The sequence below is a fragment of the Trichinella spiralis genome (genome assembly GCF_000181795.1).
Source record: "Trichinella spiralis strain ISS 195 chromosome Unknown Scfld2, whole genome shotgun sequence".
In the NCBI taxonomy this organism is placed as follows: domain Eukaryota; kingdom Metazoa; phylum Nematoda; class Enoplea; order Trichinellida; family Trichinellidae; genus Trichinella; species Trichinella spiralis.
Window position 1 is genome coordinate 4,012,404 of NW_003526941.1, and position 27,497 is coordinate 4,039,900.

General features: G+C 32.9%; 9 protein-coding genes across 9 annotated transcripts; 4 read left to right on the forward strand and 5 right to left on the reverse strand.

The window, feature by feature from the left end:
• Positions 1-1,096: 1,096 nt before the first annotated feature.
• Positions 1,097-1,867, reverse strand: Tsp_03375 (putative protein Bfr2). The gene is made up of 5 exons (XM_003379673.1): positions 1,823-1,867; positions 1,584-1,727; positions 1,413-1,527; positions 1,285-1,311; positions 1,097-1,119 (listed from the first exon to the last, which is right to left on the reverse strand). Exons 1-5 carry the CDS (start codon positions 1,865-1,867, stop codon positions 1,097-1,099), a joined length of 354 nt encoding a protein of 117 aa, XP_003379721.1.
• Positions 1,868-2,367: 500 nt separating this feature from the next.
• Tsp_03376 (conserved hypothetical protein) lies at positions 2,368-2,673 on the forward strand. Its single transcript, XM_003379674.1, has one exon. The coding sequence runs from the start codon at positions 2,368-2,370 to the stop codon at positions 2,671-2,673; it is 306 nt and encodes a 101-aa protein (XP_003379722.1).
• Positions 2,674-3,329: 656 nt separating this feature from the next.
• On the reverse strand, positions 3,330-7,134 carry Tsp_03377 (serine incorporator 1). The gene is given in 17 exon segments (XM_003379675.1): positions 3,330-3,429; positions 3,456-3,584; positions 3,704-3,752; positions 4,347-4,386; positions 4,398-4,459; positions 4,661-4,922; positions 5,240-5,291; positions 5,368-5,503; positions 5,560-5,630; positions 5,691-5,838; positions 5,894-6,077; positions 6,133-6,209; positions 6,275-6,412; positions 6,474-6,553; positions 6,608-6,774; positions 6,879-7,028; positions 7,087-7,134. 17 exon segments carry the CDS (start codon positions 7,132-7,134, stop codon positions 3,330-3,332), a joined length of 1,893 nt encoding a protein of 630 aa, XP_003379723.1.
• Positions 7,135-7,173: 39 nt separating this feature from the next.
• On the forward strand, positions 7,174-9,342 carry Tsp_03378 (FMRFamide-related neuropeptide). Its single transcript, XM_003379676.1, has 8 exons — positions 7,174-7,201; positions 7,321-7,382; positions 8,080-8,100; positions 8,289-8,430; positions 8,481-8,576; positions 8,870-8,914; positions 8,972-9,023; positions 9,117-9,342. The coding sequence occupies exons 1-8, from the start codon at positions 7,174-7,176 to the stop codon at positions 9,340-9,342; spliced, it is 672 nt and encodes a 223-aa protein (XP_003379724.1).
• Positions 9,343-10,459: 1,117 nt separating this feature from the next.
• Positions 10,460-14,384, reverse strand: Tsp_03379 (ubiquinol-cytochrome c reductase complex chaperone CBP3-like protein). The gene is made up of 8 exons (XM_003379677.1): positions 14,329-14,384; positions 13,060-13,107; positions 12,759-12,867; positions 12,605-12,694; positions 12,115-12,228; positions 11,491-11,618; positions 10,757-10,917; positions 10,460-10,500 (listed from the first exon to the last, which is right to left on the reverse strand). The coding sequence occupies exons 1-8, from the start codon at positions 14,382-14,384 to the stop codon at positions 10,460-10,462; spliced, it is 747 nt and encodes a 248-aa protein (XP_003379725.1).
• An 807-nt stretch (positions 14,385-15,191) lies between these two features.
• Tsp_03380 (putative tetratricopeptide repeat-containing domain protein) lies at positions 15,192-18,616 on the forward strand. The gene is made up of 9 exons (XM_003379678.1): positions 15,192-15,345; positions 15,426-16,606; positions 16,661-16,819; positions 16,875-16,953; positions 17,290-17,426; positions 17,583-17,758; positions 17,848-17,977; positions 18,042-18,269; positions 18,335-18,616. The coding sequence occupies exons 1-9, from the start codon at positions 15,192-15,194 to the stop codon at positions 18,614-18,616; spliced, it is 2,526 nt and encodes an 841-aa protein (XP_003379726.1).
• A 1,753-nt stretch (positions 18,617-20,369) lies between these two features.
• Tsp_03381 (conserved hypothetical protein) lies at positions 20,370-20,705 on the reverse strand. Its single transcript, XM_003379679.1, is given in 2 exon segments — positions 20,370-20,627; positions 20,646-20,705. 2 exon segments carry the CDS (start codon positions 20,703-20,705, stop codon positions 20,370-20,372), a joined length of 318 nt encoding a protein of 105 aa, XP_003379727.1.
• Positions 20,706-20,722: 17 nt separating this feature from the next.
• Tsp_03382 (putative gastrulation-specific protein G12) lies at positions 20,723-21,602 on the forward strand. The gene is made up of 2 exons (XM_003379680.1): positions 20,723-21,201; positions 21,434-21,602. The coding sequence occupies exons 1-2, from the start codon at positions 20,723-20,725 to the stop codon at positions 21,600-21,602; spliced, it is 648 nt and encodes a 215-aa protein (XP_003379728.1).
• Positions 21,603-21,977: 375 nt separating this feature from the next.
• On the reverse strand, positions 21,978-26,876 carry Tsp_03383 (peptidase family M3). The gene is given in 18 exon segments (XM_003379681.1): positions 21,978-22,125; positions 22,187-22,542; positions 22,596-22,666; positions 22,737-23,013; positions 23,076-23,720; positions 23,816-23,963; positions 24,020-24,104; positions 24,314-24,491; positions 24,544-24,634; positions 24,650-24,726; positions 24,865-24,915; positions 25,211-25,279; positions 25,776-25,969; positions 26,062-26,173; positions 26,231-26,266; positions 26,320-26,480; positions 26,608-26,676; positions 26,723-26,876. 18 exon segments carry the CDS (start codon positions 26,874-26,876, stop codon positions 21,978-21,980), a joined length of 2,922 nt encoding a protein of 973 aa, XP_003379729.1.
• Positions 26,877-27,497: the final 621 nt, after the last annotated feature.

A 27,497-nucleotide genomic window follows, 5' to 3' on the forward strand; every position in this document is an offset into this window, starting at 1 on the left:
CCATTTACAAATCAAAATAGCACACTTAAAACAGCCGCAGTAAATTCGACGTTACAAACCCCAACATTTAATGATTATCCTAAAATTGACTATATATATAATTCTCTAATCCTATTTCAGCAACTGTCATTAGCAAACGAAAAGAGAGGAAGAAGAACGTGATAAAATTAGTTTTGACAACTGGACTGAAGTTGCATGTGAACAAAAATCGATTAACAAGCAAAATGAAAATAGCCGTAAGCATAATTTGACAATGTCTCATATTTCAGTGATTAGGAAAAACATAATCAATGCACGAAGTTCCTACACATTATTGCATCATTTCCTGTTTCAAGCGTATGCAAAAAATAATTATCCATCCGAAAAAAAGAATTTTACATTCTGTATTCGCTTTTAACATTAATTAAAAAAATACGGCCTACTGATCCAACAGAAATAATAAATAAATTTCTTAATATTTTTTAAAATAAAAGTTGAAATTTTATTGTTAAATTTATCTCATCGCCGTCGTCTGCTGCAAGCAATGAAAACAACTGGATGCCAGAAGTAAATGGCAATAAAAGTAGTCGACTAGAAAGATTCATAAGCAAAAAGAAGAAAAAGTCCGTAAAACACATGCAGGAATGCATTTTCTCACAAAAACTACAACTTTAAAATGCTAACTCTGAAAAATATACTCTCCCTGCAAACACTCCATTATATAGAAGCTTAAATTGAAGAAATTTGCAGTCACTATATTCTTATTATATAAACTGATGGAATTTCGTTGTTGATTAAAAAAACATTTGCTTATATAAATTGCATTTCCTATATATGTTGTATTTAAATTTAGATTCAATAATTGAAATGCGCGCATTCCTGAGATAAAAGTCTAATGACATTCAAACGAAGGGCAAGAATGCAAACTAAGCCACACATACACACACACTGGGAACTTGTTATGAATCATAAACAGCAATTTCACTAAACGACACAGACATATGTTCTATTCATCTATGTGAACTTACTTAACATTCATTTATTTAAATAACAAGTAATTCATAAAGTTGAAATATTAAAAGCGCGCATCATATAGATAGACAAGATACTTTACTTATCACTGAATCGGAATGCCTATTTCTAAATGTTGAAACTAAATTATTCATAGTTATATCTATGCATAAAATGAAAAAAAATCTCCCCCTTATCAAATTAAACAACATGTAACTCGTGGAAAATAAATTTTGCTCAAAAAGCCGAAACTGAATAGTATCAAAATGCAATTCAAATAATTCAGCAACATACCAGAAGAGTGGATTTCATCTGGATAACCTAAAAGAGAGAGAAAAAGAAATATATATATATTTATTTAATTAAAGCAACATCAGAAAAAAACAGGAGAGAGAAAGAAACATTGAATATTGCATCCATACCTGAACCTTCAAGATCAGCATCTTCGTCATCTGGTCCCAAGCCAGATGCAGTGTCCTCTAAATCTGAAACGCCTGGCCTTTCTCCATGGCCACTACCAATTGTGACATCTTCATTCTGTGTAAAATTGAAAATTTCTACTTCAACAGTAGAAAAGCAAATAAAAAATTTACATGATATTCGTGACCATCATCTTCGCCGTCACTGTCGTCATCATCATCGGGTAAATTAACGGAACTTGGGCTCCACTCTTCAAACTTTTCCTGATTGCCGGCGTGCTTATCCAACAGTGAAGAGCTTGCCTCTGCGGCTAACATCTGCAAAATCGTAAAAGATTTTTAAAAAAAAAAACAAAATATGCTGGCAATAAATGATTGGATTTCAGTTTCTTATATATATTTTTTTATTTCACTAGCGATCGTGTGCTTCTTGTTTTTTTTCCCTTCTCAGAAGCCATGCAAAAGCTGGCGTTGTGATGAAATTTATTTTTAAAATCAACCATCAGCAGCGTATAGATAGATAGATAGATAGATAAAGCAGCAGCGCTGAAGTTTAAATTTGTGAGTTTTTGTTTTTAATGGTTCCACTTTCCAGTGAAAAGTATTCCACTTCCTGTTGCGAATTGGTTCAGTTTCCTTGACAAAATGTGCGCGCAGAAATATAATTATACCCTATATCACATTATGCAAGGTTAAACTGTGTCAGTTGTTGCCGTTCCAAGTTGGAAAATTTGACAAATTGAGCAATTTCACAATTTCTGATCATTCGCAGGCAACGTTGAAAATTGTGGATGATGGAAATATATAAAAGATATATATATATTATCCAAAAAGAAAAAAATAAGAATAACAAGAAATGGGAGAGGTGGCAATTTTGAACGTTGAAAACGGCGGGGTGTCGAACAGGCTGCTGCTGACCTTGAACGCCGTGGTGCTTATATTGTAGAAGCTTGAACAAATGTCGGCCAGAGGATCGGCGTCCCGCTGTCTTGGGGAAATTGGAACCGAATTCCGTGAAGCTCAGCGCCAAGTACAAAACAAAAAAATGAAAAGAAATATCAAGCCGGGCTTTTTTCCTCTCCAACAACGAGACAAGCAGAGAAAAGACAATGAGCAACAAACAATGGAGGCAAAAGTGAAGATGAGGATGATGAAAGGAAAAAAAATACCGACCGACCTGCCGGCCGTGTGTATCCAACCGACACAAGTGACCAGTGGTCGTCGCGAGAAAAAGCGGAAATCGCCGCTGACCATCGTCAGTTGACGACAAGCATGCTACTGGGCAATCGATACGCCTTCGGATGACCTCCGCCGAAGTGGTCAGTCAGTCAGTCAGTCAGTCAGTCGTCAGCTAGGGAAAAAGAAGAAGCGGCCGGCCAATGCAGAAAATGAATGCTGCTACTGCATGTATAGAAAATATGCTCTGCTCTATTCGGCGGCGGTCATGGTGGAATCGCAGCGGGCGTCGGCAACGTCAATCTGGCTTTGGAAACAAAACCCACAGAGCCGGCCGTTTTCTCTCAACGTGCCATTGTCGATAATATCTCAATGCTCAACTGCCACTCGACAGTGGTGAATCACTTCGTTTTTTTTATCTCTCTTTCTCTCTCTCTCTCTCTCTAGCCACATTCACCATCATGATTCTCAGATTTTTTTTGTACAAACACTGGTCGCGTGCAATGAACAACACATCCAGGGGAAAATAGTGAAATGAAATTAAGCAAATAAGCAAATAAATAAAATTGAAGAAAAGTGGGCGTTGGATGGATGAATCAAGCCGACAGAGTGGAAATTATTTATTGGCCGGGGGAAAATTGCGAAAAGCCCCCCAGTTGTTCAGGGCTAATGTTCCATTGAAACTGTTCGGCGGCATCCTTTCACCGACAGCTACTGAAACAGTGCAGCGAATTGGTGGAAAATTCAAAATGAACCAGAAAAAAGTGAACCAGAAACAAATTGACCCGGACAAGCGAACAAAGCGCCAACGTGGACCGCTTCCACAGTAAAAGCACAGAAGGGGCTGTGCAAATAATAAAAAACAATAACGCGTCGGCTTGCTGAACAGTAGCCAGAAAAAGACAACGCAAGCAAACAATCAATACCGACATTGGGCAATTGAGGAAATGTTCACCATGGGAAAAGTGGAGAAAGTTGAGTTGTTTCAAGAGCACAAAGCTGATGGACAGAATATTTATAATAAAACAGAGAACGATAAAATAAAAAAGATTAAAATTCAAGCCGAAGCCAACTTACCCAATAGAAAAGCGGTGATGTAAAAAGGAAAAAAAATGGACGAAAAACAACCAAGTGGCAACACTTCATCGTCCAAATTCGAGTTCCCGGCTAAAATTCAGTTCAATTCATCACATCGCTCACAAAAGCGAACAAGAGCAACAACAACAACACCAGCCCACCAGTCTTATAGCGCGATACACCACTTTTCTACAGTATGATTCTCTGCAAACTGATTTGAAGGTGCAATGAACTGTTCGGCGCCAACTACCGACCAACTGCTGGCCACAGATTTGGACGAAATTAATTTATAAGAACAAATGTGTTGATTTTAAACGTAAAAATTCATTTTTTCAGATAAAATGTTAAATTTCCTAAAATGCAATTTGTATCTTTTTTTCTTGGAAAAGTTATCAACCGAAATATGGTTGATCATGCATGCATAAAACAAGTTTTCATGCATTAATTTCAAATTGCTACCCAATACCAATTCCATGCTATACAACTATTCAAAGAATTTATGCCCACGAGCATTTTAAAATTCTTTATTAAATGTATTTCTCTGAATGCTCAATTTACTACACGTTGACTGGTCAGTTCATTTTATTGAATTTTTTCTTGTAAAAGCATCATTTTTTATTTTTGGAACCTCTACAGGTTATACTTTTTTTTCATTTTCAATGAAATACAATTTAAATAAATGACCGTCATAAATGCAAATAGGACTACTGTGCAAAGTATAGTTCTGTAAATTACATTAAAATTCAAAATATTTGTTAGTCGTACTGCATTAATTGCATTAATTGTTGGTGGAATTTCTAATAAAAATTAAACCAAAAGTTTTAGAAACCGCTTTCAAAAAAACATTACAAATTAATTACTTTGCTCAAAAATACAAATTGTTCATTCGAATAAAGAAGCAAAAGAATAAAACTTGTTCAGCGTTCAATTTAATATAATTGCTAAAACAGGCAGAAATTATACGTAAATTCCAACCCATAAAAGCAAAAATAGAACACCGACACCCATAAAAGCGGATGCAACCAGGGCCAATAAAATTTCTTTCAACAAATTCCGGGTAAATTTACTGCTGGTCACTTCGTATACCATAAACCATGCGGCGAAAAAAAGACCAATACTCAGTAACGTAACTGCCAGCGGTGGATAGACAGCAGGATTAATAGGAGCGACGTAACGATTCATCGATTCAATCTTCACATCCATTGCGCAAAATGATACTACTAAAATCTGCAAATCTTCATCCTCATATTTTACATTAAACTAAAATCAAGAATGCAAAATATAAAGTACGAATACGACATTGTGCAACTTCAAATTTTTCAAAACCGATCAAGCAAGTAGCAGTCATTTATTACAGTACAAACAGACGAACACTACTACCAGAGATAAAGAATATAGCAATCTGCAACAGCAATTTTTCAAATGAAATGTTCAAAACAATAGCACAAGCTTTTTCATATTCTAAAATATTACCTCATACCAATAAATTAACTAAAATCTCTATTTGGCAACAAAATCGGTGCCACCAAAGTCCAAAAATACAAAGCATTGCAAATCCAAGTGCTTGCAATTTTTACCCAAACACTGGACCAATTGCTATTCAACTTTGTCAAATCCGCATCTTCAGGTCTGTAAAAGAATTATTTAGTTGCAAGTGCTTAACAGTAATTTAAAAAAAATGAAAATAAAAACAAAATTAACTCACTTGTACCAATTCGTCAAAGACATCATAACATACAATGTTGCCAAAAAGAAAACGAAATGAACAAATGAATAACTGTACGGTACTTCATCACTTTCATTGTCCAAAATATTTCCGTTCTCAGCATCGCCCTTCGTTCCTAAAAAATTAAAGTACATAATATTTCATCAGAAGTCATATTTTAATGTAAAAAACCATTCGTCATCATAGGAGCTTCACCGCCTCCAGTTAATTTATCAGCGGAAGAGCCACTGGATGTTCGAAAGCTAAACATAAAAAAAAGTTTCATCTATCTATAAAAGTTTCATGGCAAAAAATTAGCCAACCTTGTGTACATCACCGTTAGCAACCAAATTGCCATACCAACAATTGACGAAGAAGAAACCGTAGCGTATGCTTTGTCAGAAGTTTCCGGTGTAATTGTTGAATTGCCAGGAAAGAATATTTTCATTATGCTTGGATTGCACACTGGGTCTTAAAAAGAAATTATAAAAATTTTGAACTGGAATAAACAAAAAGTTAACTTTACCCAGCTCATTAGACATTGCCGACCAAGTAAGATACATCGTATAAAGGGTAATAACGCTAGCCTGCAACAAGCCAGACCGCGGCTGATGCTTCTGAATGACGGGCAAAATGGCAAAAACCGATATAACAATTGAAACAATCAAGTTCACTGATATCACAGTTCGATTTAAAATACAAGAAGAATCCTATTCAAAAAGAAACATATTCAATTAAACAATCCATACATTTTTATAAACTTACATTAGCGTAATACATGTAAAAGAGAACAACCATAGCAATAGACAAGCCATAATTCAAAACTGTGCACAAACATAATGCTGAAAAAAACAAAACAGTTTTTCAGTTGCCAAAAATCACCAAACAAAAGAAAATAATAAAATACCTGCAAGCCATCTTCGATTGTCCGACTCTTCGTATTTACCAACCCAGTTTTCAGCCCAGGAGTGTGCAAAATCAACAAGCAAAATTAACTGTATTAAAATAAAGCAAAATGCGCCAATCATTCCAATATAAAACCACACTATAATACAGTTTAAACAATAAGGAAAATGCAGCAATTGATCTGAAACCGATGTTTTTACCAACTGAAAATTCGCCATACGGAATATAAAATGCGCCAACAGCTAAAGCGATAAGCGCAACGAATTTGAAAAACCAAAATCTTAAAAATAAATTAATAAAATAATTATAATTTTAACAAACTTCCAGAAAGTACCCATTTTGAATTTTCGTTCTCGGGTCACGTGATGAACGCACTCTAAGCATAAATATCATGAATACGAAGAAGAATATAGCCGTAGCAAAGCACATGCGATAAACCGCTTGATAGCCAGTGGCTCGTTCACATTCAAAATTTAGCCATTGATTGCAAAACCAACTACTCTAAATTTATTAATTAAATACCATTAATATTAGCAAAATACTGAAGCATAGTTTAACAACATTCCATAACTTTAAACATTTTGCTTTGAAATCAAAACCATTACCTTAGCCAACTTGTCTTGAACGCCTGGAGAAAGCATTATCATAGAAACTATCGCACTGGTGATAAGCATTACAGCGTACATAAGTCTCGAACAAGCAGGAGAAGCACTGGAGCAGAGACTGCAAGCGGCGCTGCCGAAACAGCAGGCAAGCTAAAAATGGGGATTTTCAACGCAAAAATATGATAATACTTTTCGAAATTTACATTACCTGTGAAGCACATGATCCAAGACCAAGAATTCCCAAAACTGCACCCATAATTATTAGCCCAACACAAACTGGACTCAACACAGCCCAATGACAGTAATATGGAAAATTCGCTCAGGTACACTTACAGTTTTGTTGACGTCATGCTTCACCATGTAAAAATTTCCAACAAATTTTGAGCTTGAAATAAATTTTAAAATAATTAATAAAATTTATTAAATTTTTTTTATTTTTTAGATGTATCTACTAGCGCGAATATACGAATGCTACATCTTGAGCGAACGTATAAGCGCGAGCACGTTTTGATTGGTCAACTTTCATTCGATGGCACGCCCGCTCTTCTTTGCACTGCCATATTTTCATTATTCTGAAATTGTGATCAAAATATTGAAATTAAATAATTTTCACATCTTTTAAAGTACTTTTAAAATGATCAACTTTAAAATTTTATTAAAAATGATAACGTAACTGAAAAAACAGGTGTCCCTAATTATTTTTTTGGTGATTACAGTAAATAGTTTTTGTTTATTTCGTTTTTGGTTATAATATGATAAGAAAAATAATTTGCTTAGAAGTTGATTGGTTTTCAAGAATGAAAATTTAAATAAATACATCCGAAAATAAATTTTACCTCTCATGACAAACCAATCATCATACGCATGGTGAAAGACAAAATGCATGATTAAAAAAATCTTAAATAAAAATCTAAAAATATAATTTATGATTTATACAAAAATAAAAGAAATCTGCATTTAAGTGCTAGCGTTTAAATTACGAATACATGCATGTATGCATGCGGCACTGATTACCCGATGCTTTATTGATTATAATTATGTAGGAAGAAGTATATTACTTGTTTGAATTATTTACGCTTACAAAAGTTTGAAATTTTATCACAATGTAATTAATATTAATAAAATAGAAAATAAAATAATAATTGATTGAAGTTGAAGAAATAGGCAATTTAAAAATAAAATTTCACATTTTCATTTGTAGAGTGTTAATGAAATTGCAGATGTAAATGTTTTGTATAATAGAATAGTTGAAATTCTGGTGACCACTTGAATGAAAGATTTGTTTGTAATTTAATTCAATTTCTTTGTTCTTCTTCAAGCTGTAAGAATGTTTTCCAAAGCGTTCAATAGGCAGAGATGTAAGAATACAGGTGCTGAAGGATAATAATATTATTTCTGCTTATTCAATAGGTGGAGGAAACCGCCAACGAGGAGGCGGGGGGCTATGGCTATTGGTCACCACAGCAGGCTAATAAGTGGCTTGTCAACTGTTCCTTTCAACTGCGACTGAACCACCATTTTCCTGTCGATCATCATCATAACGCTGAAATCAGTTACCCATGGCCTTTATACCTAAATTAATCACTCTTCTATCCATAACAGTGACAATTTTCATTCCAACTTCCGTTTTAAGCAAAAACGAAGATTCCTCTGGTCTCCAAACTATTGGCGTATATGATGACGGGGAATATTTAGATGGTGAGTATAAATTTAAAAAAATTTAATTAAAAATTTTTCTGATTTAACACAATTCTACATATTTATTTATAAACACAATTTCCAATTACATATCCAACTTTTGACATTTATGAATAATTGAATTCTAATAATAACATATTCCGAATTAATAATTTAAACGAGTTATTTTCCATTATTTCTTTTATTTTTATATCAAAATTACAACAACAATAACATTTCAAACAATTCATGAATGAACATTTCGGTTCACAGATACTGTGCTATGAAATGTGAACTGATTTATGAAATTTTAGATTATTTTGAACTTACAAAGCGAGATCTAGAACCAGTATATACGGGTGATAAATAAAACTGTTGTTTACTTGATTTATTATTTAAAAACAATATGTTTACAGATTTACGTTCAGTTCCTAGTTTTCTTCGATTTGGCAGAAACATGAACAACCCGTAAGTGTGTGTGTGTGTGTGTGTGTGCATGAGTCTTAATTCATGGTTGTAATTTTGTGGAAATTTGAAATTAAAAAAATAATGCTATTACAGAGTTATGCGCTCAGTTTTGGAACCCAACTTCATACGTTTCGGTAGAAACAGCCCAAACTTTCTGCGATTTGGTCGTGCAGCTGCAGCAAATTTCCTTCGCTTCGGCCGTGCATCTCCAAATTTCTTAAGATTTGGCAAAGCAAATCCGAATTTTCTGCGGTTTGGTCGTGATTCAGACCTGAACCGGCATTATCGTGCAGCACCAAATTTCCTCCGTTTTGGCTAAGTGAAAGGACACGACAACCAATTTTCAAAAAAGTGCTGTGTTTTAACGTTGGGATAAATTGGTAATTTTTTTTGTGTAAAAACAATTTTCTGCAAAAATAACAACCGAAATTAGATGCGAATGAAAAGTTCGATCAAATGATGTAATTGGAACTTGCGTGATCCACTCGAATTCATTGTGAGCATAATTAAATTTGCTTCTCTTATGCATAGTAGAAAACATTTGATCAAAAACAATGAAACACTGAAGTTTACACTACTTTTAAATTCCAAATTTAAAACTGTAACATCAACTATTTTTAAAATATCAATGTAAAATTAATAAAATTTTTAATTTTTTCTAATTTTACAATGCTACAAATTTGAAACTGCGCGCATATAAATGTTGCATACTGTCAAACAATTAATTTATAACACTCTTTCATTTACTGAACAAATAAAAACATTAAAATCTTCATGAACATATCACTGCAATCCCCATGCATATCATTTGCATTTTTCATCTATTTCAGTTCGCCATTTTTAAACTAAAGAAACGACATTCACATGATCATATCTTTAATAATTGCACTTTCAACTTTTCCTCGATCATTATCAATAAACTTTAAATATAATTCCCACAAAAATGTTTCATTTAACTGACATCGATAAATAAAAAAATTATAACAGAAAATCTGTTTTGGACTGATAGTTCGATGCTTAAAATTATGTAAAAAAAAGAAAAATTTTCACTGCAACAGCCATTCATTTGGCAGATCTATGAATTGCAATAATTTCAAGTTTGCTTATTTGAAAGTCACAAATTCATAAATTCTGATTTAATTATAACAGAAATTTATGCCACTGCTATTTGTTACTCATAAGTAAATTTTACTAATTCAGATTTTTCAGAACTCAACTATGAATCAAACATATCACAGACAAGACGTAACAAAATTCTCGCAAAATTGAAATGCAGCTATTATATCAGTTAAAAAATACAGGTTTCTTTCTAACAGCAATTTGAAAATGATCACTGTGTTATATTAATTGAAATTTATTTCCACAGCACAATCACTCGCAACACTCAGACCAATAAATAAATTCTACTTCAAAATTGTTGCTTTTCATACAATACACTACCCAGAATCAGGAATATAACCGATGACGTATGTCAATGCTAAAGGTTAATGATGAAATTACAAAAATATAATTATTTCATTCAACAACACAGCTTATGCTGATAATTACAATTCGTGCATTCGAAAATCAAAATTAACGCATCTTCTAAATGTCACCTATTACATAACAATTAATAATTAATGATAAATAATTTGTTTACACAATTGTGATGTTGACAGTCATTTCTAACCCCAGATTATAACATTATACTATAATCAGTCATGATATAGAATAATTAAAAATTTCCAACTTACTAACGACGAATGACATACAACTGAGAAAGCAAAGATTATCCCTCAATAAATAATTAACAATTTTCACAAGGAACACAACAAAACCCAGCATCACTAATATTCTTATTAATGAAATTGAACTTATCAAAATAAAGTTAACATTAATAACGCTTCCACTGTTTCTGCAATCATAAACAAAAAAAGTTTGATTGCAATCGTCCAATTATATCGTGCAGAATCAATTTCAGCTAAATCTATCTGTGTATTACTTAGTGAAAAAGATAAATTGATACAATTATAACGCACAATACGTTTGATGTCAGGTAGGTGGGAATGAAGAAGATTGAAAGCCGAAATACTTGTGATTGCAAGAAAATTATATATTCAAGCAAAGTTTAGAAAAAAAAATCATAGTTTCATCTATTGAAAACATTTTTTCAACTTTTGAATGACCTCAAAATTCTTTCTAAAGTTCTTTTATTATCAGTGAAACAATAAACATATTCATTTTAAATTTATTTATATTTATCATTACTTGATTATTTTATTTATACAGTGTAGCGGTTACGTGGATTTTACTTCGAGAATCGTACTACTGTTACAGTATATTAGAACGTAGGACAAATGCAATATGTAATGTTTTTGAACCGAACTGCTACAGCAGTACATTTTAAAATTCTTTAAAATGTAACGGCCTCGTAAAATGTGAAATATCTTAAAACTGCCGTTCGAGACGGAAACCAACCACTTCAAACCTCAAACCGTTTACAACCATCATAATGAAGAAGTCAAATTTTAAGTGGAAATAAGATTCATTCAAAATCATCAAACGCACACACACACACACTCGATTACTACATGTGACAGAAAGTTCTGCAAGTTTCTAGATAATATTGAATGATTCTGCTAAAAAATGTTTAAGTGTATTTACTTCAAAAGTCATACACAGTACAGGTTATGGACAAGTGCTGGTATTTGGTTAGATTAGAAAAAAATTTCAAAGAAAGCGTTCGTAAAACATACAGATCTGTGCCTCAGTTATAAACAAATTTTGAATTCACCATTACAACAACATAATTTCAAAGAAAAGGTTCCAGAAAATTTTATAAACTGAGATTTTGTTGAACTTTGCATGAAAGTCGAAAAGCTAACTGAAATCAGATATTCTCCAAATTTCCACTCCTAAGCACAGTATTCTTTCTACTGGAATACTGTGCAATAATTTTACCTAAAATGCTTCTGATCAGACATATTCGAATTCCTAATCGTCATTCTTAATTTATTTTTCATGCTCTACTTTTTTACCCTCAATTTCGAAAATAAATGTACTAATTTCATTATGCTGAATCTGAACAAATGTGTCGAAAAGAACTGCTTACCTGAGATCGAACATAACGTACAAGTGCATTTAATGGAATCGGGTTATCAAGCTCTCGATCGTATATATTTCGCCATAGCGCACCTGCCAACGTTTTGTCATCACTGAGTATGCCCTGAGAAAGAGAAAAGAAACAGTTTCGTTCATTATCATATCTAACAAAATTTTTGCATAAAAAACTTCATCATCGCATCAATATACTTCACACTAAACACTGATAATAAATAAAACAGGAAATATAATAGTAAGCTTCGTAATTTGAAGCTCAATGCAACAAAATTTATCCAATGTAACAGCATTACTTGCAAATCTTTTTACTCACAGTATGACAGCAATCTAAAATTTGCTTTTAGCATGCAGCATACGCGCTTTCACCGTTTAACAAATTTAAGAAAAAAATGCACAACGACTAGGAATACAAATAGCACAACTATAATTGCAAATCTGTAAAATATTTTAAAAAACACTTTCATCAGTTAATGTAAAATTACCTCATCATATTCCAAAAAGCTTGTTATCAACAAACCATAACAAAGTGACAGAGTTTCACGCTTTTTTAATGAACATGCTGGATCGACCTTCTAAAATATTAAATCAATGTTAACAGTTTAAAAGATCGCTTCCATTACACAGTATCAAACTTACACTTAGTACTTTGATTCGAAGTTTAACATCGTCCCAAAGACAACCAATTATTTCTTTTTTCACAATTTCCAAAATTGTAGGTTCACTGCTAAGTCGCAGCAACAGCAGCCTGAATTAAAGTGTAAAATGTCAAACTGTTCAACAACCAAAACTACAATAACAGTTACCAAATATGCAGTATATTAATTTTAAACCACGACATAAATGTATCTGGAAGCTGATAGGCTAAAATGAAATGTTAAAATGCTTCTCAATGGAAATCAACACTGAACATACTTTTGATAAATTTAAGATAATCTACCTCGTTAGAACACTGGACATACAATTTCGCAGAAGCATCCAACAGAAACTGAAATGAGAAATATGTAAAAATTGAAATAAATTGAGGCACCTACTTCTTTGCTTTTATCTTCATCTTTTTTCCTCACACGAACAGCTTTTTCAAACCACTGAGTGACTGATGACAAGCCAAAGGACCGAAAAGTAGTGAAACTTTTCGCATTATCTGATAACTGAACTGGCATAGTTTGAAAAGTAACCAATGATGAAACAGTTCTACTGCGTAATAAAGAAGCTAGAGTAGAAATTTTTCGACAACGCAATACTGAACACTGCATCGTAAATTTTTCATTAACATATACAGCTAAAAGAAATTTATTATGTAAGAAAATTTTTTCATAAATTTAAATTTACAAAACAAACGTATTATTTCGCAGGCTCAGCAGTGGACATTAATTTAACAGAACTTACAATTTATTATACTGTAACAATGTGATGCACAAGTTAATTTTAAAAAAAATTTACATTTTTTTGTATTCAAATTGAAGATAAAAAAGTATAAACCGTTGCTAAGAGCTCTTGATTAAATGTGATTTTTATATTGTCAAATTAACTAATAAAACAATGAAAATTTCAAAAACTGTAATTTTTAAAGAGATTTTTTTTCAAAAAAATGCTTAACCGATAGTTTCATCTCATTTCACAGTTGAATAACAGAAAAAAAAATATTCAATTAAATTTGTTTCGCGTTTAAGTGTAGTAATTTCTAAAATTGTTTACGTACAGCTAGCCAGGCCGGCTTTGGCATATGTTGAAACTGCTATAAGCAAAGCTAATAAGCCTGATGTCATCACTTAGCCTGGGAGAAGTATTGAACGGAAGTGTTGAGCTTTTTGTTCCTACTTTTCTTGCGTTCAATGATGACGAGTTGAAACGTCAACCAAGTCATCATACTTTTAAATGCGTTCAAATTGCTCATCTGGCGACACTGAAAGTCAGCTGCGAACGAATAGAAGACACTGACTGCTTGCTAGCTGACTGAACAAGCAAGCAAGCAAGCAAGCAATAGTTGCTTAGCTGCTATTTCAATTTTCACCGGACGGCTTGCAGTGAGTGGCTTGGCGAGCGACAACCGTTGTTGTTATTATTATAATTATAATAATTATTGTTGTTGTTGTTGTTGTTGTTGTGTACACATTCTGCTTGCCTCCATCACCAACAAGCGTAAGTTGCTTTTATTCATGCTTTTTTAAACTTTTACTTCGTTTCCCTTTTAAAATATTCCACTTACTTATTTGCTACTAAATGAATTGAAGTTTGATTCCAGTCAACCTTTCTAATATTCATGTCGACCTGAAAATGTTAAACTTTAGCTTGATGAACAACAATCTAGATGATACCAGATGCTAAAATCGACTCAATAATATCAGATCAAGGGCTTATCAATTCGTTGTCAAAACGTGAAATTTGACCATTCAAATCAAGCTCTTCTTTCATTCATGCGTCATTTTTGGTGTTAACTTTCACAAATCCAATTCGATTTGAGAAAAATTAAAAAATAATTTTATTAAAATAGTTGAAATTTGAAAGGTTGTTTTTCACTGACGAACAAACAAATGAATAATTTTCAAAGTGTCGCACTACAATTATACTGGAGCGGAACTAAAAGTTACTGGTTCGATTTTGCATCATTTACATTCAACTCGGACAGATGTAGATGTTGGAATGTTGAAAAAAGATGCTTTTACGCCAGTTTAATGTGTTGACACGCCGTAGGTGAAAAACACATGCGTAACTTAAACAAACCGAACACAACTCTTTGATTTAATAGAAGCCTCAACTTGTCACCTTGTAAACAAATGAACTTTTATCATTTTTCAAACAACAAATTTCAAGATGAAATCATGAAATTTTTCTCACCGAGAAATGATGAGAAATTGTCCATTTATTAGTGATGACATGTTGTTGTACAATTATTCAATTCGTAGCAATTCACGTTACAATTAATTCCATTAAGGGAATTAATTATTCAAACAATAAGTGAATTATTCATTCTTTTTTCATTTGCATAAATAATTGTCTTTGTTCGGTGTGATAGATGAATAACTGAAAGCTTGGAAAGGAAAAACGAACATAGCCGACCGACCGTATATGATGAGAACTACTGCCAATCGACTAGATTATTCCATAACCGACGGCGGCTTAAAATATTGCGCCTCTATAGCTGTCTTTGTCGGGCTCATCTTATCCCTTTTGACAATGCTGCCGAGTAGTCAGTTCAAAAGAACAGACAGTTTAAAAATTAATGGTAATTGAATTGTATTTTATTATTTATTGTCAAAATTGTATTTTGCATTAAACAAAAACAAAATTATTAAACTAATGCAGATGAAAAATGGAATGAAAACGAAAAATCAGAAAAAGAATCCCTCAGGTCGGAAGAAGAAGCTTTACGATTGAAGCAACTGGGAGAAATGGTTCGACTGAGACAGCAGAGGGTGGCTAAAAGAAGAATCTCAAAAGAGGATCAAGAAAATGAATTTGAAGAAAATTCTAACAAGCAACAACAACAACAACAACAACAACAGCAAAAAGAAAAGATGGATTTCACGTCTGAAAGCGATGAACCAAAACCAACACTACAGCAGCAGCCGCATTTCTCATCGCCGGTGCGAACATTTCGAACGAAAGGCAAAGAGCATATAAAAGCTAGCACTGTTTATCCATCTCATGGTGGTGGTGACGAAGATGAAAATTCTGATTATGACGATGATGAAGATGAAAATGAGGGAAACCAAATTGCTGAACCAAAGCAAACGAAATTAAAAAATAGTCGACAAATTCGTGTATTTCGAACAAAAAATGGTCAAATAACCGAAAAGCCGTCGATCATTCATGAACATGTGCAAATACCAATTTCCAATGGTCAAAATCTTGGAAAAATTAGAGTATACAGAACAAGAGGTCATCATACGGCTTCTAAAATTATTTCCCAACAATCAGATGAAACGAAATTTCTTACTGATGATGATGATAATGACAACGACAACGACAACGACGACGACGATTATGATGATGATAATAATAATAACGATGATGATACAGATGATAAAGATAGTATAGATTCAGGAAAAGAACACGAAGAGATTGAAGAAACAAAAATTTATGATCAAATGCCAAAACAAACCGCTACAGTTCGATATATCCGGATAAAAAATGGAATAGCTTCTAAAATAACACAACCGCTGCTACACACTGAAACAGAAAGTGGCCATCACCAACTTTCAATTCGATATCGAAGAATAAAGGGAAAAGATCAAACCGATGGTCAAATGGAAGAGTGGAAAATTTTAGTCCCAAAAGTAACACTCAACTACAATACTAACAGCCTCATATCAACGAACGCGAACAATCAAATGGTGCCGTTTAAAATCACATTACTTCCAGAAACGCATGAAATTTCTGAAGATAGAAGTGCCCATCTTCCTCAGTTGAAATACACTGTCACTAATCAACTTGACCAAAGAATTCGATTACGACTGGATATTGCTGATAGACTTTTGAGTGAAGTATGCATTTAAAAAAAATTCCACAATCTTACCTTAACTTGTGAATTTGTTCAGAGAAGACTTGAAGAAAGTTTGTACGAATTTGACGACTTATTGAAAGTTTATCCTACCAGTCCGCGTAGTCGTTACGGTAAGGCAGTCAGTTTGGATCTACTTGCTGACCATCGACAATCAAATCAATATCTAGAAAAAGCAATAGACGCGTACGAATCGGTTAGTATGTATACAATAATTTTTTTTCCATACAGTACCTATAAATAACTTTCAGGTATTACAATTACCACAATTACCGGATGAACTGTTGCAATTAACTGTACATCGTCTTGTTGAACGATGCAGATTTCGAGGTGAATAAAAAATAATTTATTTATTTATTCAATTTTGAAATATTGGAAATAAATATATACTTTTATTAATAAAACACCCACAATAACATTTGAAATTTATCATTTATTTTGCATTAAATTTTACCCATTATTAAATTTGAATTCTTTACAGCTTACAAAGATACATATATATATATATTCAAATATAACAAGCATTTAAAGTAGTTTTTTTATCATGAGAAATATTACTTTCAAGTTTTGAAAGTGAAATGATTGTTTTAACATAATCATTAACATACTCACAAAAGTTAGTGCTGAATTTTTTTCATGACTTATTAAAATGAATCGACATTTTAGGATGGTTCGACAAAGCTGTACAAGCTCAAATTCGTTTGCTGGAAAAGCAGCCAAATGATGCCAACTGGTTAAATGAGTTTGCAATTACGATGATGATGATGGGTCGTTTTGAAGATGCAAAACGTGTCTTTTTATCTGTAAGCAGTCTTTTAAAACTTACTTGTCTTTACCTGTATTTCATACATTTTGAATGTAAATGGTTTAAAATTGATTTACAATAAATTAAATTATAATTTGTTTACATAAATTTTAAAAATAAATAAATAATAACACTTGATTTATACAATTTTCAGGTTTTAGATAAAGATATGGGCAACGCAGTGGCTTTACTTTATTATGGATATATTTTAAAAACCGTGGATCGAGATTACGCAAAATCGATTCATTTTCTTTCTCGAGGGCTTGCAATTGGCGTGCAGTTAAAACAAGCGGCTCGCTTTGTGCTTCATTTAGGAGAAGCATTGCAAAGGTTGAACAAAACTGACGAAGTATGAAATGAATTATTAAATTAAAAAAATAATAATCCAACACCTTTTAAATATTTTCAAAGGCTTACAGTTTGTACGAAGAAGCTGCAAGAAATCGAATCTTTCTTTCAAAATATCAACGCTCTTTGTACAATGTTGTTGGAATAACTGCTAGACCATGGTGGACAGTAGGACAAACAATCTGTGGAAAGCAGCTAAAAGTAAAATTTTCACTATCTTTGTGATTTCAATTTGAAATTCAAATTAAACATTAAAATTTAACAGAATTTGGAAAAAAACTGGCGTCAAATTAAAGAGCAAGTGATGCACGTATGGAATACTGTAGGTAGAGAATTCGATCGAGTAGAATCATACACGGAAACTGGCGATTGGAAACAAATGAATTTATTCACTTCATCAGGTAGAAAGTACACAAAGAACTGTGAACATGCAGAAGCGTTGTGTAACATGATGGAACAACTGTCTGAAGATAGTGATTGTAAAGTGGAACAGGTAATTTTTGATTTTTCAATAATTCAATAATAAATATTAAATTTTTTAACATGGAATTTTCACAGATATACTTAATCTCCTTGGTGGCCGGAACACACATATGGCCACGGTGTGCATTTGCAAACTATTACTTGACTGCTTACATGGGAGTGGCACTTCCACATGGATCTTGGATTCGTGTACACAATGAAAGCAGGCCTTTGATTTTGGGACGCTTTGCGGTATTTGATCCAAGTTTCGAGCATGAATTACACGCTGGTGGTTCAGGATTTCAACTGCTGCTTGCGGTGAACATTTGGCATCCAGAATTAAGTGAAGAGCAGCGTCAATCAGTGCCACCTCTGTAAAACGGATAAACAAAACCATAAACATGGAAATATAATTGACAATTAAATATCGAAACTGTTTGCTATTGTACAAACTAATTAACTGGCCAGGTTATGAGAGCTTTCAAAATGCAAAGAGGCTCGCCGGCTGTTTAGAAGTTATCAGAAAGTTCGATATTCCTCAAAGAGGAATTTCTGCCTAAATTTTAATTTTTAATAAATTCACAATCACAGTTCTTTCATTTCATAAAATCAAACAGTACTTTTACTTGTCAATAATATTATCCACAAAATAAAAAAAATTTCGTCATTCTGAAAAAGTTTTCAACTGAAATTTCAGGTAAGTGAATTTCTTCAAAAATATTGTCCTTGAAAATCAGTAACTGCTTGTAGTTTACAATTTGTAATCAAACATTTTCACCCACTCACTGCACCCTTGCTTATTGGACAAGAATTACTGATTACGAAGAGAAATAAACCCCGATAAACTGAAACCTGCTGAAAATGAATTTGTAATAATGCAAAAGTGTCGTTACTCGATGATTCACTCAAGCAATATTTCATGTTGTAACAATAACTGATTTTAGAATAGTGAAATCAAACTAAAACTTCTCTTTTATTGCTCATAAACAAGTTACTTAAAATTGTATTAACAATGCTAAATACTCATATTTAATTTCTGGTTAAGCTTCAACAATATCACAGTTTGACAGAAAAATGTTGTTTACACACACACACACATGCACATAAATTAAAAAAATATACAAAACTTATACTATAGATGAATAAAGTGAAAAAACCTTCGTAAACTTGACCTCCGAACAGGTCAGGTGAATATTTTTTTTCCTTTATTAGTTCACATTCCACTGAAGCGGACAGTGTCGTAGATCACGGAAAAATGCAACTTATATCGGTATAGAAAGTTGTGCAACTTGTGAAACAGTTACTTGCCAATTAGCAGTTGTAAACTTGTTAATCAGTAAATTATGTTAACAAACATACAAAAATGTTAGTAAAATGTAAAAAAAAACAACTAACCAATAAAAAATTTAAAGCCTTCTTTGAAATGATGTTGCAAAGTAGGTGTAGTAGTGGTGAGCTGTGGAAAATATCGGTCGTCATGAGACTAGAAATTGATTGCTGCAGGCGAAAAGCGATCAAGAGCGAAAGACGTCAAAGGGAACAACGGCGAGACAATTTCCGGAATGCACGGCACATCTATGTTGGTATAAAATTTATGATTTTCAGGTTAGTTGGACGGTCATAAAAGAATGAGACTGATTACGCATTAGCTACTTTATGTATACATATTTCTTCTTTGTATTTTTGCACTATTTTTGTCAGGAAGAGTTTGCTTTTTCATTTTTAGCTTCAGATGGTCAGATTTCGCTTCTTTCTTTAGTGAATATGAAACAGGATTGTCAAGACGGACCACATTTATCATAATTTATTCTATAATTAGATAAATTGAAATAAATACATAAATAAGTAAATAAATATGCTTATCCAACTGCCTATATATATATATACATGTATTTGCCTCTACCTCCATCTCTATCTGTTAATGTATATTGTCTGGTCAGTGAACTTTTTTCCAAATTTCTCGCGCCTAGTGGTGAAATGTTCTGAAATGAATGACAGCTTAGAATGGAATATAAAACTACGTTCACGTTTAGGTCAACACTTGTACGTTTTGCGAATTGCGTTCTAGTTTGAAAAGTCCCAAATTGAAAATTGACCCTTTTTGGCTATTTACGAACGTCTCGGGCGCGGCCTACAGAGACGTCGACATTGGCAAAGCAAGTAAGCTAGTCGCAATAAGCCGTTTGCATTGTTTTCTAGAGGCATTGTTATGTAAAACAGAGCCTTCAGCTGCTGAACGATTGGAAAATTGATAAAAGCATCTTGACCAGAGAAAGATCAGCAGCATCGCGCCGGCTACGGTGAGAAGCAGATAGTCAACGGCTCGGTTTGGCTTGGTACGGCTAGTTGAGGTTTCTGTTGGCCGACGACGAGCAGCAAACAACGAGCGCTTGAGGCAAGTTTAAACTTTAAACAACAAGCAGGCAGAATCGCTCAGATAGACAGATAATAAAGAAAAGGCCCGCATCATCGTTGTCAATTCCAATGGATCGGCTAAACAATAACGGCGGTCGTGGTCAGGTTCTGTGCCTCAGTCAAGGTGAATGTACGACCAGATCAATTGTCAAAGCGCTTGACAATTTTTTGACCGCTGTCCAGCGGATGAAAGACACGGTCATGGTTCCGAGTCGACTGATCGATATGACAACCAGTGTTGGTGAACTGCGTGAAGCGCTGAACAGTCCACAAGAGCCGAATGCACTTGTCGCCATACCGTCCAACATGGTCACATCAAGCTTCCCGTTGTACAGCTTCTATCAAATGCTGCAAATGATTCGCAACCAACTGGTCAGCGGGCCAGAAGCCGACGATGCCAACTCGGATGTGAACGGCGCCGATGAACAATGTCGACACTTGTCGCATGCTTTTCAACAACACTTGCAAGGTCTGTTTTCCGTCCTACGTCAACTCACCGACACGGCCAACTACCTAACAAAGCGTTACCAAGACGAAGTCGATGCAGCGTTCATGCCACTTTAAATTTAAAAAAATAACCATTATAATAATAAACAGTCCTCGTCTACAAAGAATTTTCCACTTCTTTCTTGTGTAAGTAATTTCTGTTCAAATAATAAATCATCATCCTCATCACCATCATCGTTAATAATAATTCTACTGAATTTGATGTTTGTTTCTTTTTTATCCATTTTCCATTTCAAACTTGGAAGCGACAAATTAAGCACTATTTTGTTTTAGCTTTTTCGTAAAGCTACTCTCTGTTTTTTTTAATTATTCGATGCTTGTTGACAGTGGTGGTCCTAACAACAAGGTATTTTATTTTATACCTGAAAATCACATTTATACAATACTTACTGTACATTTGTCAATTTCAATTTTTATCTGGCAATTTGCCTCAACGTTTTGATAAAAAAAATACAAACCCACGTTTTATTTTTCATTTTGTTTTTCTTTCACTGTGACGGGATCATGCTAAACTGTTTTTTTCCTCGGCAATGTGTTATGAAAGTCACCAAATTTTTTTCTGCGACACTTTTTCCCCTCACCTTATCCAAATTGATGATAACTGCACTTTTGAACAATACACAATCTGTCTATATAAGCAATGTTTTCATAAATTAATAACGTACAATAACAATAATAGCAACAAAGCTTGTTCAATAATGCTTATGGAAAGCAATTATCAACAAGCATAATACGCTCGCTGTTGATGAACAGAGTGCATTTCGGTCAGAAAAATGGAATGTAAACCACCTACAGACACAGTTTTTTACTCCAATTGTCATGAGAAAGTGTCGTCGAGCTGATGCCGCAATGCATGAGCAAGTTGTGAAGGACTGACACAATATCCAAGCGCTTCTTCAAGCAAATCGGCAACACTACGCTCACCGCCAAATGATTGCAATCGACGCCAACGATCACCCTGCTGTCTGAAAATTTAAATATTTGTTTTCTTGTTTTCGACCTGCTAAACTGCTAAACAAAACTTACCGATTCAGAGGATCCTTTTCAAATGACTGACGCCAAAGCAACAATGAAACCGCTTTGGCAACTAAATAGATATGATATTTACTACCGTAAGGAATGAAATGAGAAAACCGATGCTGCCAAGCCGTTTGTTCGGGCATTAAACATTCAAAGCCGACATCGCTGTACAATGAACGACAAAACTCTACAGTATTCTCAATTTCGGCTCCCTGTTGATGCAATTTCAAATCGCACAGTGACATCAAAATCTGCTGAACCAATTCCAACGCACCGAATATATTTCTCGAACGACAAATCTTCTCAATCGTCTCATCAGGCATCGAGCTTCCATCTGCTTGCTTAGTCAACATGAGCAATGTCTGCAAGAAACTTATTTAAACATTTTGGAAAAAATATATACAAAAATTCTTACTTTGGGATTGTACATGAAATTTTCCATTAAATTTGAAGGCACTTCGGCGAAATCAGTCGCGCAACGTGTTCCTAAAAAATAAAAGATAAAATTGAAATTTATTACTAAAAAAATGAAAATTTAAAAAATGTTCCGCCCTACCCGACACGTGCTGATACCGCGTGCGGCCGAATATACTGTGCAAAGCGTGGCCCATTTCGTGTAAAAAATTCTCCAACTGAGATAAAGTAAAATATGCTTCATCAGAACACCGATCTCTGCACCGGAAAGACAATACTACAACTGGCTGTTGATAGCTTCCATCTGACAACTGCTTGCCGCATTGTATTGTAAAATGAGAGTCCGACACTTTCCCTCGTCGATCAATCCAATCACAATAAATCACCCCCAACGAAGAACCCTGCTCATTTTGCACCAGCTGAAAAAACAAATTAACATAATTAAGTGATTAATGATAAAAATTTCAAAATTCAACAATACCCATTTGGTAACTGAATCATGCCAAACTTCTCCAGGATTGATCTCAGCTTCAACAATTCGCACACCATATAGATAATTCAACATAATACTTAAATTATTGATCACTTGCTGTCGATTCAAGAAAGGTACCAATTCAGAGAGGCTCAACTGAGTTAAATTATCTTTAGCAGTGTAACAAAGGTATGGCAAATCCCATACGTAGGGTTGGCGACCATCTTGAAACTTTGCCAGCTCTGAACGCTCTTTCATTGCTTGATCATATACAGTATCCAAAGTGCACTTCAAAAATGACTCAACTTTACTGCTGTTGTTCAGCAGCAACTTCTGAACAGCCCTATCCGCATAGGATCTATATCCAACAAGAGTAGCAATGGCGTCACGACAGTGCAACAAATTTTTCAATTTCATTTCTTGGTATTTTGAAGGTTGAAAGTAAGTCAAATAACCAAATTTTCGTACACGATGATCGTTGTAATTCAAAAGAGCCGTATGCAACTCTGAAAAGCCATCACCAACATCTGTCAAATATTTAGCAAACGGCTCAGCAATATCACTGGTCAAAATTCGAACCGGACTGTCACAACAACGCATAAATTCAGAGCCCAGTCGAAAAAGATCTTCAGTGAAGCTAACAAATTTCCTACGCTGAAATTGTGGAAAACATTTAAAATAATGCATTTCTTCACTTTACAACTTAATATAATTACAATTTTTTGCATATTTATTTTAAAAATACTAACCGACAATTCGGGTAAATGGACGCCGCTCATTTCAAAATCTGCCAACAACAATTCACCAACACGAAGATCTACCTCATCCAAAGGTAGAATATCCCCTTCTTCAACTGACCGTCTGAATATGTTATACAGTTCTGTTGATGTATTTAATCTGTAGAAATAAAATTTCAAAAAAAACATCTCATATGTATTAAATCAATATTTTACCGTTCAATAAGAACACCTAACTGATAAACCGCTTCATCGGCCGCATTCACAATTTTTGGATCTGGATGTAATAAACGAACACATTCTGCCTAATAATTCAATAACTATTCACATGACGTAAAATATATTTATTATTATTAGCTATCCATTTATTTAAAAAATTATATCGAGTTTAAAATCTTACTGAAATTTGATCAATATTCGTAAAAATATATTTCCAAATCTATTAGCATTTATCAGAAAATAAAATTAAAAAATTCTCATTAAAAAGACTGTTTTTATATATTTCAGAACTTGCCATATCAGCAACTGAGCAAATTTTGTTCGACATATCGTCAAAAATTTCCACCATTTTCCTCTTCCTATTTGTGCTTTGAGCTTCTGCACATAGTCGGTTGCATTCTGCATGTACGTCGTTGGCAAGCTGCGAAAAACCATCAGAGCAGTTCAAATTTTCCACATTGAACAAACCCTGAATAATATAATTACAAATTTAAACTAATCAACAAAAAAATATCACATACTAAAGCATTTGATGAAAATGGAAGATACTGAAAATATTTGGATTTCAAACGACTGAAAACGCTTCTTGATAAACCAATTTTCATCATTTCGCTAAAATTCAATTACAGTAGTATTTTCCCATCGTCTATTAAATTGTGTTTATGAAATGCGATGCAATCAAATTCGTCCAGTATATTGTGTCCCTACATAAATATTAATATGCAAAAAAAGAAAACTGATTTTGTAAAACACTTTATTATTTACTACCATAAATAGTCTGAAAAAGAAAGGCAAAAAATTAAAAAAAACTAAACTGAAAATCAAGTATGATGAGGAGGAACTCGTTGACGAACTGCATGCGCAGAACGAAGTACATCGATGTGATGAATGACCTAAAATAAAAATTAATGCATTCAAATAAAATATAACAAAATGCAAAAATTATTAAAATCATTACGCACTACAAAATTATGAAACACAAGTGCATACATACTGCTTATAATTTACAATCACTAAAATTTAATGAATTCATTCTCGCCATAAGCAAAGTAACAATATTACATCGTTCAAAAATAAAGAATTAAACTGAAAAAACAAAACGTCAAATATTATATATTATATTAATAATCTGTTCACTATTTTAGAAATTATTTACCAAATAATTTTAAAAAATAATAAATAACTTACACTAGAAGTTTCCAATGACAGTTTTGCCATAGCTTGCAAAGAAAGCAATAAGTTCTTATCATCTTCGCTCTAAAACAAAACAAATCATATTCTGAATTTCATCTCAATATATAACTAACAACTTTCACTTTAAAACATCATAAATATACAAAAAAAAATATTTAAAATATGCCAAAAGATATTGCTGATCAAGTTAAACATTTAAATTCGTTGAAATGTATAATTAATTATATATATATATATATATTTCACGATATTTTACGTAAGCAAAATTAGTAATGTATTAATTTTACAGTTTTCATAAAATCATTTTTTAAATTGTAGTGAAATCATTCTAGCCAAAAATAGTATTACTGTCATATAATACAGTAATATACTGATAACAATAAAATTGGGTGAACGTTATTTTAAATTATTTAATTTATTAATATCATTATTATTAAATTTATATTTAAATTAAACTCCATTACACAAGTTAGTTATATAAATATCTATGCACAGTATTCATATATGCACTGCATACGATAAGTATAATAAAAAACTTAAATAATTTTCATTTACTTACTGCATAGAGATCATTTTCAATGTATTCCATTTTCACCGACAACAACGAATTAATATGAGCAGAAATTTTACGCAGAATACTATGATTAATTGGAAAAGTTCCTGAAGCAACTGCTTGAAGATAGTCAATAACTAATTTTTGACGCATCATTAGCAGGCGAACTGCATTCAATTGTGAGTTCAGCCGTGTTAATGCTACAACAAACAAATAAAACAGCAACAATAATTTCGATCAAATAAAAAATGAACATATTACAATAGTAAAAATTAATAAATAGAAAACGTACTATTATTTGCAGGCAAATTTGATTTTTCCACTGCTTGTTCTGAAACATGTGCAATGCATATCATCTCATTTTTTTGGTAGACAATTGAATAACTGAGCAAAACAAATTCCGTCTAAAATAAAGTATTAGCAACAATCAAAATGAATTTAATACATACAAATTAATTTACCATAGCAGGATTGCTTTCGTAGAATTCAATAGGAAGCTAGAATAAAGCAAGTGTTACTCAAGTTAAATAAACAAACATATCCATCATACCACTCTGGTCAAATTATCAAATGGATTAAATCTTAATATTATCGGATTTTCATTGACAATCATAGACACGTTGTGCATCTGATGGTCCAACTCATTGAAATAGTTCAAGCCAGTTATGACATACCAACCGACAAAAATTTCATCTTTATATATAGATCCAACTGCAGTTCACATAATTAAAAATTACTTAAGTCAGAACAATCAGAAAACAAATTAACAAATATTTACATGATTTCATAGTATCCATTAAATAATCATAATTTGGAAACAACCCATGCATCTTCACACTGGTGACAGGAAATGACCGTATAACTTCTATGAAACGACCGGACTGCTTTCCCATCAGAGCACCGTAAACTAAAATGTCACTTATGATTTGAAAACAAAATATTTTTCCTATTACCTTGAAAATGTTCGTTTCGTCCATTTACACGTTCTCTTGTGAAGTGATCAGAAAGATGCAATATCACTTCTGGTCGAAGTGTAATTTCCACAGAAGCGCCATTATTAATTACATTGTTTTTTATAAGACTATGCTCTGTGTCAGCCGAATCCATCATTCACACAACAAGACTGTAAAGCACTTAACTAAATCACAGCTCATTTATGATCGTTAGTACAAATTATCGTGACTAAGTAATGATCAATGTAAACCTAATTCAGCAAATTCTAAAAACGTTATTTTGCTGACACTGCAATTTTACTTTTATTTAAAAAAATACGAAAAAGTAAAAGTACTTTAAACGAGTAATTTAGAATTAAATACATTATACAATAACTAATGAATGAACTTATGAATAAAAAAACATAAGTCAATATCTTCCACAAAAATATACTTTCTTGACAGTGCCAAGCTGCAAAGTTTACAACAAATAAAATTTATTAATAGTGTATACATAATTTATTATGTACTTAAAATTTTACAAACAGACGATTAATTGATACAGTATTGCAGAAAAGTAGGCGTTATTTTGAATTGGTTCTTTTATAAAAGCAGCAGAACTCACTCCACCGACTCAGTTATTCATATTAAAAAGTTGTATAAAAACATATGCTTTTTATGATTCGGTTGACTGCATTATTATATAGTTTATTTTAAAAAGCTAAAGAGCCAATGAACTCGAAACTAAAATGTAAAAATAAGAAAACTTTCATACGCAATGCATAAAGCTAAGTAA

What these genes read in the sequence shown, in the direction of transcription:
- Tsp_03375 (XM_003379673.1), bottom strand. Translation starts at nt 1,867, where the DNA reads ATGGCTTCTGAGAAGGGAAAAAAAACAAGAAGCACACGATCGCTA. An exon ending in CAAGAAGCACACGATCGCTA is followed by an intron (nt 1,728 to 1,822) that starts GTGAAATAAAAA and finishes ACGATTTTGCAG; the next exon opens with ATGTTAGCCGCAGAGGCAAG. An exon ending in TGCTGATCTTGAAGGTTCAG is followed by an intron (nt 1,312 to 1,412) that starts GTATGGATGCAA and finishes TCTCTCTTTTAG; the next exon opens with GTTATCCAGATGAAATCCAC.
- Tsp_03376 (XM_003379674.1), top strand. Translation starts at nt 2,368, where the DNA reads ATGTCGGCCAGAGGATCGGCGTCCCGCTGTCTTGGGGAAATTGGAACC.
- Tsp_03377 (XM_003379675.1), bottom strand. Translation starts at nt 7,134, where the DNA reads ATGGGTGCAGTTTTGGGAATTCTTGGTCTTGGATCATGTGCTTCACAG. An exon ending in CAATCGAAGATGGCTTGCAG is followed by an intron (nt 6,210 to 6,274) that starts GTATTTTATTAT and finishes TGTTTTTTTCAG; the next exon opens with CATTATGTTTGTGCACAGTT. An exon ending in CTAACGGTGATGTACACAAG is followed by an intron (nt 5,631 to 5,690) that starts GTTGGCTAATTT and finishes TTTTATGTTTAG; the next exon opens with CTTTCGAACATCCAGTGGCT.
- Tsp_03378 (XM_003379676.1), top strand. Translation starts at nt 7,174, where the DNA reads ATGACAGTAATATGGAAAATTCGCTCAG. An exon ending in GAACGTATAAGCGCGAGCAC is followed by an intron (nt 7,383 to 8,079) that starts GTTTTGATTGGT and finishes TTTCATTTGTAG; the next exon opens with AGTGTTAATGAAATTGCAGA. An exon ending in GTGTTAATGAAATTGCAGAT is followed by an intron (nt 8,101 to 8,288) that starts GTAAATGTTTTG and finishes CTTATTCAATAG; the next exon opens with GTGGAGGAAACCGCCAACGA.
- Tsp_03379 (XM_003379677.1), bottom strand. Translation starts at nt 14,384, where the DNA reads ATGAATATTAGAAAGGTTGACTGGAATCAAACTTCAATTCATTTAGTA. An exon ending in GCTTTTTGGAATATGATGAG is followed by an intron (nt 12,229 to 12,604) that starts GTAATTTTACAT and finishes TCTCTTTCTCAG; the next exon opens with GGCATACTCAGTGATGACAA. An exon ending in TTGTATGTCATTCGTCGTTA is followed by an intron (nt 10,501 to 10,756) that starts GTAAGTTGGAAA and finishes ATTAACCTTTAG; the next exon opens with CATTGACATACGTCATCGGT.
- Tsp_03380 (XM_003379678.1), top strand. Translation starts at nt 15,192, where the DNA reads ATGAGAACTACTGCCAATCGACTAGATTATTCCATAACCGACGGCGGC. An exon ending in CAAAACGTGTCTTTTTATCT is followed by an intron (nt 17,427 to 17,582) that starts GTAAGCAGTCTT and finishes TACAATTTTCAG; the next exon opens with GTTTTAGATAAAGATATGGG. An exon ending in GTGATTGTAAAGTGGAACAG is followed by an intron (nt 18,270 to 18,334) that starts GTAATTTTTGAT and finishes GAATTTTCACAG; the next exon opens with ATATACTTAATCTCCTTGGT.
- Tsp_03381 (XM_003379679.1), bottom strand. Translation starts at nt 20,705, where the DNA reads ATGCGGGCCTTTTCTTTATTATCTGTCTATCTGAGCGATTCTGCCTGC.
- Tsp_03382 (XM_003379680.1), top strand. Translation starts at nt 20,723, where the DNA reads ATGGATCGGCTAAACAATAACGGCGGTCGTGGTCAGGTTCTGTGCCTC. An exon ending in CAAGACGAAGTCGATGCAGC is followed by an intron (nt 21,202 to 21,433) that starts GTTCATGCCACT and finishes ATTTTGTTTTAG; the next exon opens with CTTTTTCGTAAAGCTACTCT.
- Tsp_03383 (XM_003379681.1), bottom strand. Translation starts at nt 26,876, where the DNA reads ATGGATTCGGCTGACACAGAGCATAGTCTTATAAAAAACAATGTAATT. An exon ending in CGCATGCAGTTCGTCAACGA is followed by an intron (nt 24,727 to 24,864) that starts GTTCCTCCTCAT and finishes ATATTTATGTAG; the next exon opens with GGACACAATATACTGGACGA. An exon ending in CTCAGTTGCTGATATGGCAA is followed by an intron (nt 24,105 to 24,313) that starts GTTCTGAAATAT and finishes ATTATTAGGCAG; the next exon opens with AATGTGTTCGTTTATTACAT.